This window comes from Lytechinus variegatus, chromosome 5, assembly GCF_018143015.1.
Source record: "Lytechinus variegatus isolate NC3 chromosome 5, Lvar_3.0, whole genome shotgun sequence".
NCBI lineage: Eukaryota > Metazoa > Echinodermata > Echinoidea > Temnopleuroida > Toxopneustidae > Lytechinus > Lytechinus variegatus.
The window spans coordinates 11,874,741-11,885,503 of record NC_054744.1 but is presented as its reverse complement, the minus strand read 5'-3'; the positions used below and the strand labels follow the sequence as shown (position 1 = coordinate 11,885,503).

Sequence of the window (10,763 nt, the reverse complement as noted above, 5' to 3'; positions counted from 1 at the left end):
ATAGGCTAGGGTCTGCGTATATACTGTATATACTGGCAGGCTAGCATCGTCTGCTACGTAAACCAAATACAACCATGACCGAAACTAACCATAATGATTTATTTATTCAATAATGTATTTATTTATTTTTTTATCTATTTTGTTTTATTTTTTTCTTTTATTTATTCATTCATTCATTTCTGATATTTATACAGGGTTTCACATCAAATAATTCACAAGTAAAGCAGTAATAAACGATGTACAGACACCGTTAATTGTATGCATGACAAAATGAGAAACTCATCAGCTTTCCATTGATATCCTATTTGTACCATTTGTGCCATGCATGACCAAATCAATCGGTGTTAAGAGACCACTTTTTCCTAGTTTTGGTAAAATGGGTAAAATGTGCACTTAATTGATAGATTAAAAAATAAAATTTTGAGAAATTGGAGGGATCGATCCACTAAAAAATGCGAAGTACATATCTATATAAAAAAAAACTTACCTGAGAAACTGGACAGTTTGGCACTTTTTGTAATAATATTGACTCAACCAAAAATTATTGAGAACGCGAAGCTCGAGCTAAAACTTTTTTTAGAGTACGGGAATAAGCACCTTATACTAATTTTATCAACCATGACACTGAGGATGCGTAGTTATAGACTAAAAAAGTTAATGTGACTGAAAAGTGGTTATGGGAATAAATCAACTTTATATGCCTACAAGTAAGCAAAGCGCGAGCTTGAAACTTTGATATTTTAGCACTCTTTTGTAATCATGAACAGCTAGAATGCATATTTCGCTGATTCAAAATAATAAAACATCTCTCACTCCCCTAGCTGAATAAAAAAAAAACTAGTGTATTTGTTGGTCTATTTAACATGCTTAATTTATTTTGTACAGGACAACGGTAATTGCTATAGCCGCTCAGAACAGGAGCCGCGGAAGGCCCGGGGGGGGGGGTCCAAAACTGTGTACGAAAACGTAAAAATTACCATATCATAATTATGATTTTTTTTTGCATGGTGGCAGCCCCCCCCCCCCCCTCCCCTCACTTTGTTTGAAAACCTTTCCGCGCAGGCCCCTGCATCAGAATGTGTGTATTTATATGCTGTTATAATACAATTACTTTTAATTTATTACATAGAAACTAATATTCACAAGTTTTTTTTTTATAAACTTTTCTGTAGTTTCCATTTTTCTTGCATGAGTAAACATTATTCCTGTATTGTATTGGCCTCTATCATTTTTATGCTCAGGCTGAGAGAAAACACTAAAGTGAACTGAATATTGTCCCGGGATATTGTCATGTTAAATTCATCATGTTGTGAGAGAAATGAAAAAAAAAAAATGTGTAGAAAAAAGAGTAATCAGACACCTTTCATAGTACCATTCCCTCCCGAATTTTCGTCGGTTTTTTGTCAAATACTAGTACGTTTTGTTGAATTTGAATATAGGACTTGTTTGAGTCCCTGTTTCACTGTATCTCGCTACCTCGAGCATCGCGATCTCTCCAGCGCTAGAACTTTTTTTCATATCGCCATCTACGTTGAAGAGTCTCTTGCTTCAACGCTGTTATCAAAATGGTCAGTGGAAATGAATTCCAAAGATATATCCTTGTAATCAGAATTATGCTGACAGCCCACATTTTTTCAATTAGTACTGAAATATCAATCGATATTTCAAATACCCTTTTATTCTGTCTTTGTCATCGTTTTATTTAATGTTAATGAAAATTTTCATTATTGTGTAGGTGGGTCGCTACCAAGTGCAGAAATGTTATTATTCAGCCCCATACATAGGAAACGGTGTTATGCCTCCTCGTCATCGCTAGTCCTCGGAGACGAGATCGCGAGACGTGCCCCAGTTTCAGGGTTATCACTGTTTGGACAGATATTCTACTATCCATTTAATCGTTCGGTCAGGAATTATTGTGAAGGCATAAGAATTAAGATTTTTGTGATGGTTTGAGTCAGTGATATGGTGACGGCTAATTCGTTTAGGGCTAGGCCCATCTCATCTGAGCTGAGGAAATCAAAATTGCATGCTCAGTCTTTTGAACTTTACCTCTGGCTCAATTATTTCAAGTTTTCAACTTGATGTTCGTTCGTGGAGGCACCACCCCACTTCTACTACCACTACACTATGATAGTACGTTCGACCTACTCTAGTCGGTGAACCACTTCGCCTTCGGATACTCTGAGTGGCAAAGGTGGAAAATATTAAAAGATGTAAAAATTATAGAAAAAAAATACAATGAGCAGTAGAGACGCACGGCCAATATGGGAGACTCTTTCCAAAATGGGAGACAATCTCCCATATTGGAGACTTTGCAAAAGGACAAAAGAAACAACACCAACAAAAGCATGATTTTTTCCACCTAAAATTTTGTATCACTGAGCTGAGTGAGGTCAGAAGCCCATTTGTTTTGTGTGTGATCGACATAAAAAATCCTTACCAAAACAAAAGTAGATGGTGAATTTTTGAAGTAGACAGTGAAAAGGGCCAGGGGTAATTTTTCATGAGGAATCTGCTTATCACATTTTTATTTGCCGCCAAGGTAATCCTTTTGCAGCAAATGTAAACAAAGGAAATTGGTCTCCAAAACTGGAGACTGTCTCTGAAATTGGATACCCAAATTCTTTACAAAAGTCTCTGATAACAGTGATAATGGAGATAATCTCCCACATTGGAGACAGTCTCCAATATTGGCCGTGCGCCTCTACTGATGGGAAGGAATAAAACATGTAACAGCTTAATCAATTCTCAATCTACACCCTTGCCAAGCCTTCACTCCGTGCCCATCCCCCAGTTGTCCTCAAAGTGGTGATACTAATTCCTCGCAAGTATTATTCACGGTCGATTTCAAAACATCGCATGCGCGAGGGTCGCAGGTCAAATATAGCATGAATATTTATGGATGGCTCAGAATGGAATTCCAGAAATATTCCAAGATTTTGGGAAAGTATTGCACAAATCAGTGGAATATTTTCCCAATCTTATAATATATCTGGTATTCCATTCTGAGCCATCCAATATAATATAAATATAAATATTCATGCTGTTTTGCCTGCGACCCTCGCGCATGCGATATGTTTAAATCGGCCGTGAATAATACGAGTGAGGAGCTTAACACTGGCCCAAAATTACCAATTGTGAGGATAACCGGAGGATGGACATGGAGTGACATAGGGGTGTAGAGTAAGAAATTCAGCTTTATTCCTTCTCATATTTTTTTCTATAAATTTTACAATAAATATCACTTTTTCCCCACCTTTGCCACTCGGAGTATCACTGACTTGAGTATGTTCACCGACTTGAGGTTCGGGTAGGTAGAGCGTAGAGTAGCAGTAGTGAAGTGGTGTGGAGCCTGCATGAACATCACTTGAGGTAGCTGTAGCTCTCATTAAGACTCCACTCAAAAGTCACTCAAATCAGCTCAACCAAAACTGCTCTAGGATCAGCGATTAATGCTATCAATATCAAACGTGTTTCAGAGCGGCCGTTGCTGTGTTTGCCGATGCATGGATATGCATCATGACGTTTCTGCGCGATGAACCAATTAGCGGTCTCGGAATAATTATGTACTAAGCTGTCCGTTGAATTCACGCAGTCTGCAATTTGCCATCATGCTGTGCTGAGTCTGAGCAGGCACTGGAACAAGAAATCTCTGGAACGAAGGGGGGGAGTAAGACTAATTTCTAATTTTGTAACTGATGCATAGGTTAATTTCCAATTTGTCTAATACTCTAATGCCAATTCATCTGATTGCCAACTCGCCTTCTACCATTTGGTCTATCATCAGTTCGTCTAATCACCACATGGTCTTCTTTCATTTAGTCTAATGCCATTTTGTCTAATAACCAGTTTGTCCAATAGCCATTTAGTCCATTTACCATTTGGTCTAATTAAACTAAAGTGTTAATTGTGCAAAATGAATGAAAAGAAGATGGGTATTAGACCAACTGGTTTTTAGACAAAATGGTAATAGACAAAATGGTGATAAGAAGAAGTGATGATTGGACCAAATGGTTGTTAGACAAAATGTTGGATGGAATGGCATTAGACTACATGAAGGTAGACCATGTGGTAAGTGGACAAGTTGGCAATTTACCTCATATATGTATCATACTGCATATATATACTATTACTAAGTACCTTGCCTAGGGGGAAGTTCACTCTGAAGGCCTGATGAAAAGTTTGTTAACAAAACCAGAAAAAATAGCCCCCCCCCCTCCATTAAAGAAATATTGATGGTTTGACGAAAATCCATTAAGTTGAAAATTAAGTTTGTAATTTGTGACATCACAAGCAACTGCAATGTATACATTACATAAGTAAAATGTATAGCTGAGATCTAAATTTCAATTCTTTTAATGGTTCATGAAGATTAACAAATTCTATTAAGAGCAGGTGCCAAATAATTTCAATTTAATTTTTTTTTTTTCAGATCCAATTTTGGTAGAGCAGTTTATAACTGGAAGGGCTTACACCCTGATCCCTAGACCTAGAGTCCCTGTTAAAATGAAATGAAAAAAAAAGGTCTAAAATGAAATATTGTGACGTTCACATCTGTAAATATAATTTACTCATAAAAGTGTCGTAGCTTAGCCTTGACTCACAGGCACAGCCATAGGCCTCTTCATTTTCAGAAAAAATAAAATTTCATTTTTTTTTTAGTGTTTTATCAATCCATGATAACAAAAAGAATATTGTTGGCAATAAAAATATAACCTTTTTTATATCTACATATTATAAGCTGAAAAAAAAGAATCATTTAAATTTCTTAGAGCAAAGTTTGAGACTAAATGGTTACATGTCAGATTCCAAGATGGCTACTGGCATAAAAAGTTGATTTCAAGTGATGCTTTGGATTTTTTTATGTGGGTAGCATAATATTTCAACTGTCACAAAATATTTAGGGAATATTGGATGGCTTTAATGGGATGCATAGAAAGATTGTACAAACTGGATTCGTCTCTGACTCATCCAGTATTGTTCTTCAGCGAGTAACTATTTCTACGCATCCCACAAAAATTGGTCATCCAATATTATCAAGCTAAACATAAATTAATAAAGAAAACAAATTGTTTTTACTCGCCATTTTATGTCAATCCTGTAAATCATGGGCACGACGACTGAGTATTATAATTTTCTTTAAGAAATCTCTGTAAAGATGCGCTAGTTTATAGTGCAAGCACATTTGAATTCAATGAATTATACCAATCTGTGTGATTTAGTTTTATATGTCCCCCCATGCTCATATTACATTTTGGTATTGTAGATGTTAGATGTAGACTTGAAAATGCAAATCTTCCGTCTTTTTTGGACGGAAATTTTTCATAGTTCACTTCATTTCTATTTAGATGAGAATTATTTATTACTGAAATATACATTCTAGATCCATTTCAAGATGGTATGATATGAATTTGGGAATATTTTGGCAATTATAAGGGTGTTTTTCAGTGATTTCATTTTTCCTTTTTCCACTTAGGCTTAAAGGTTAAACATAAGCTCCCAATTTATTTGAAACATATAAACTTTTTTTTAGATAAGCATAATGACTCTGTCCTTATCTCAACCACTATCTGGACGAACCCCTGAATACTCAGTGCAATTTTTTTTAATGGCTACTTGCTATCTTTCCTACTTGACAATTTGCAGGGTCGTGTAAGGACAAAGACGGTGAAGAAAGCCTCCCGGGTGATCATTGAGAAGTACTACACCCGGCTTACTCTTGATTTCCACACAAACAAGAGAGTATGTGAGGAGATTGCTATCATCCCCAGTAAGCGTCTACGAAACCAGATTGCTGGGTAGGTAAATCTACTTAGAGATGAATGGAAGTTGTAGATGGGAGAGATGGAAATAATCATCATGAACCCAACTCTGTTAGGATATTTAGGAAAATGTCATTGGGAAAGGGATCCACTGCAAAGAGGAATTACTCTTCTATATCTTCACTCAAATTAAAACAAATATCAGGGACTCTGTTATAAGGGGAGTGAGAGTGATCACTTGCTACCACTCTCCGTAATCCATTTTTGGTAGAGCGATTAATCACTCGCCTCAGCAATTGCTGAACAAGATTGTCGGTGGGTGACCAAACTGTTCGAGTCATCTTTGAAAACTTCATTCGCTGTCAAGGCTGTGTAGATAACACAATTATATTGTAAGCAATTAAACACAGTTCAAGAATGACATCAAATAATTCAATGAGATAAATATTGCATAGATCTATATCTGATTGTTTGTCTCCTTTAGTTGTGGGTTGTAACTTAGCATACGTTCCTCCATCCATTTTGAAATCGGACAAGAGAGCTCCCCTTGTATGTTAAAGAAGAGCTTTTTATAGTGCTCCGCTAATGCTCCCCTTGAAAGTTTTGGGAGAGCTCGTAATTATGAAACTGAGTCCCTGAAATAAGAGCTGATTTGGGTGTAGTTCCAATGTGTGTGCCATTCACTCAGAAGTCTGTATTCAATATCATCTTGCAGATTTGTAACACATCTGATGAAGCGTATCCAGAAAGGTGCTGTCCGTGGTATCTCCATCAAGCTGCAAGAAGAGGAGCGTGAGAGGAGAGATAACTACGTTCCTGAAGTCTCCGCCTTGGAACAGGACATCATTGAGGTTGACCCCGACACCAAGGACATGCTTAAACTTCTGGTAAATTGCTTCCTATGTGGTATACCTTTTCTGTCCTAAAAGCTCTCAACATATCAATAGTTCGGCAAATGTGTCTTTTGGGAAAAAGTATTTTGGTAATATTGTCCAGACTTAACTGGAGGTCATGATTCTCCAAGACTAAAGTCAAAGATTATTTTCTTGTGAAGTTTTTTTGGCACACAGTACATCCATGTCTGTGTCAAAAAAGGGTCTCTTATCTTAGGTTCTGCGGACCCTTGGGTGAGAGAAAGATTTCCACCTGGAGCGATTTGTTAAGAATGCAGCACATTACATAACTTTTGGTATTGGTCTGTAGGATAAGACCAATATCCAATCAAACTTGCTTTAGCAACCACGTGCCAATGAAGAGATTTTGTTTTCCCATCAATTTTGGTTCCTTATTAGATCATGTACAAAATCAGTCTGTATTTAAATAAAGACTATTTTCTGGTATGTTCCTTGGGGCCAGAGATTTAGCCCCATGGAATCATTGTAAATTTGCCCGGTTCCAAATAATTATTAACCAAATTTACATTTATTTAACGGGACTAATGTGGCCATACATATGGTAACCATGGACAGTTGCATGTCAAATTTGATATGTGGGGAGCCAATTCTTCATGCCCTTATCAAAATTGTTATTTAATAAAAAGATGTCTCACCTTAGTTCTTTAAACCATTACTAAAATATTATAGACTTTTTATTATATCAACATCTCTGGACATGCATATAGCCTGTGATATTTTATGGTGGTTTTTCTTGTTTTCCTCTCATGTAGGATTTCAACATCACCAACCTTCAAGTCACCGAGCCAGCAGCCCCTGGTATGGCCTTCCGTGGTCCTCGCCTGTAAAATACATCTTGCACTCGATCGCTAGCTACTCAAACTACAGTAACATGTCTAATCTCAAACATGGACTGCTGCAAGCTGTCTCCATGAATCTCTACATCCCAGCACACCCGATAGATACCAAGCGATAAAGCGTCTAACTCATTTTGTCATCGGTAGTTTCCACCATGTCATTGTCATCTTAAAGGTGTTCATGAACAAGTGAAGAACTTTGTGATAAGAATCTACCATGGCATCAATATGGAATTCTCACATGTAATAAAGTGAAACTATTCAACAGCAGTACTCTGGGTTGAAATTAGTATTTATTTGTGTTTTGGTTAGACTTCTGAGGTCGAGTTCACCCTGATAAAAGTTGATTTGAATAAATAGGAGAAAATCATACCAGCATTAACACTGAAATTTTATCAAACAAAGATGTGAAAAAGAAAGCTAGGTTATACTTATACAAAACAGGGATAGGCACATATTAGGGGAAATTCAAATATGGGAACTAATTACGATTAGACACTCATTTCATGTGGATTTCATGATATGAAATATGATTAAACCAATATACTCCAATGATGTAAAAAACTATGGTTCCTCATGTAAATCTTCATTATCATAATTTACTGTAATTTGATAAGATATCCTCTTTATCGTCGAATCTATGAAAATTTATTCGCCCCCATATTTTGTGTGAAAAATGATATGATACAAATACGAGTGTATGATATTAAATCACTCATTTCCATACTGATCTCATTGTTCTGTAAAAAGAGGTGAATCTTCAAAATGCCATAACTTCTTTTATACATCCAATTTTGATGGGCTTTTTGTTTTAGTGTTGTCTGATTTTCTTCTTGATGTCCATTGTCCAAATCAACATTTTTTAAGAATGGACTCCTCTATTGAGTCAATATCTGGAGTGATTAGACCGGGATATGTTGGTCATTTGGCCATCTAAACTGATCTGGGTTGAGGAAGGTTCATAATTTGCAGTAGATGCGATTCAAACAAGGTTGACGGTATATGGAATTACTTATGGAATGATCAGTAGAATTTACATGTGATTCATACTTCGTGACTTGTGCAATTACTACAACAAAAACTTGGAAAAGATGTGAATACAGTGAAAAGTTGGTATTGCTACACAGGCACTCAGCTGGCTCCTTTTCATAATTGCATATCTTTTCTAAAAGTTCATCTAATTTGAGCAGCTATTGTGAAAGATCTGCAATATCTTTTGCTGAAAACATAATGATGCAATCATATCTCATGTAAAAAGATGCATCTTAATTGTCTGAATATCAGAACTTTTACATTTTGCTATACCAAGTTTTCACTGTGATTGTGTATTCATGTGTGAGTGAGGGTGTGGGGGAAAGGGAGGGTTAGGAGTCCTCAACTATATGCACTTTCCATGAAATAACGGGTATTGTCTTGCAAAAGACTGCTCAAAGACCATTTGACCTGATACTTTGGAGGCTGGGGTTCGTTTTAAGTTAGTTTGTTCCACGAAACAAATTTTGCAATAACAGTGAAAGCTATGGAAATCATTCAGTCTGATTGGCTGATAGTTAATTTGTGAGAGAAATCGTGCATTTGTTATTTCAACAAGTCCCTGTAAAATAGGACCGGGGTGTGTTTCACAAATATTGAAGTATGACTTAGGGGGTGTTGCAAGAAAATATTTGCAATCTATTGCAAATATTCTGTTGCAATTTTACAATTGGTTGATCAATTCTAGCTATAGCAAATCAGATTACACTCCTTGTTTCATGGAACAGATTAGCAATCAATCGCAAATTTGCAATTAATTGCATGGCATATGCTTGATTTCGGGAACAAAAATATACTTGCAATTTGATCACAAGTTTCTTGCAATGCCCCATTAGAGTCGCACTTAAATGCCTATTTGCATGCGGTATAAAAAGGCATGACCGCATTGGTCAGATTATGCAAAGAGTACGCACACTACTGCGTATTGATCAATTAGATTGCTTGTTGCATTTCAGATATACGTCTGCATTTAAGCGCATTTTAAGTCATACTTAAATCTTTGTGAAACACCCCCAGGTATACAAATTTTGTTCATTATAGGCCTTAACTATAAACCATATGTACAGTATCCCTGTCGGGTCAGGGTCCCATTTTATAAAGATTTGTTATAACAAATTCACAATTTTATAACAACTTTACTATTATCAGCCAAATAAATTGAAAAATTTAGGTAGCTTTCAACTGCTATAGTAAGTTTTATGAAATGGGTCCCAGATCTGCTCTCCATTATTTTACTTATTTCCTATCTGGGTCTATCTCTTAATAAAATTTGCTATCAATTTAAATATAGATAATATTATTTCATGGTTAATTCTCCCTTGGCTAATTCCAAGAATACCAAAGTGAATTAGTTCCATTTTAGATGAACAATGGGGTATTATATAGTTACATGACATTTCTTTTCCATTTTCCCCCCCATCTTTTTCTTTCTATTCCCCTTTTTATTTTCCAAACTTGAAGAAATATAGAGGCAGTCACTCAAAAACTCCACCAGTACAGTAGCTCCCCGGGGAGGGGGGGGGGCACTTACATTGACGAGTTGATACCATGCGCGACCAGAAAAACATGTAAAAAGGATGTCTGTTTCAAGATAAGGCATTTTCAATTCGTCTAATGCCAATTCGTCCAATTGCCAACTCATCTGCTATCATTTGGTCTACCATTAGTTAATCCACTATCCATGTGGTCCCGGGGAAGCCACTTACATTGACGAGTAGATACCATGCGCGAACAAAGAAACACGTAAAAAGATGTCTTTTTCACGATAGGGCATGTTACGTACGTAACGTGATAAGGGTGTCAAAAACACAAAAATAATGAAAAAAGGGTATCTATTTCACTAGGAAAATTACGTGTTTAGGGTCGAATTTGCGGGATGATAAAACAAAATTAAAATGTTAGTAAAGGATGTCCTTTTTGCCCCAACACTTTGTGTTTAGAGTCCGATTTGCGCGAGGTGTAGAAGGTGGGGTCGTACTAAACCAAATAAGGTAAAGCCGACGCCGAAGGACCCGTAAGAATAAAACAATCCTGTACTTGTTTAGGGGTTCATTTCAAGGAATATTTGCCAAGAACGGTTTTGTTTCCAATACTTGTTAAGGGTAGGGTTTCACATGCCAATCCTTGTTTAGGGGTGCATTTTCAGAATATAGAAATTACGTGTTTAGGGTGCTCAGTTTTCGAGACTCCATGGTCGCGCATGGTATCCACTCGTGAAT

The 10,763-nt window shown here is 36.5% G+C and overlaps 1 protein-coding gene across 1 annotated transcript; it reads left to right on the top strand.

Moving 5' to 3' along the window:
• The first annotated feature begins 1,468 nt into the window (after positions 1–1,468).
• On the top strand, positions 1,469–7,782 carry LOC121415352 (40S ribosomal protein S17-like). The gene is made up of 4 exons (XM_041608534.1): positions 1,469–1,568; positions 5,647–5,798; positions 6,478–6,649; positions 7,429–7,782. Exons 1-4 carry the CDS (start codon positions 1,566–1,568, stop codon positions 7,501–7,503), a joined length of 402 nt encoding a protein of 133 aa, XP_041464468.1. The 5' UTR covers positions 1,469–1,565; the 3' UTR covers positions 7,504–7,782.
• The last annotated feature ends 2,981 nt before the right edge of the window (positions 7,783–10,763 follow it).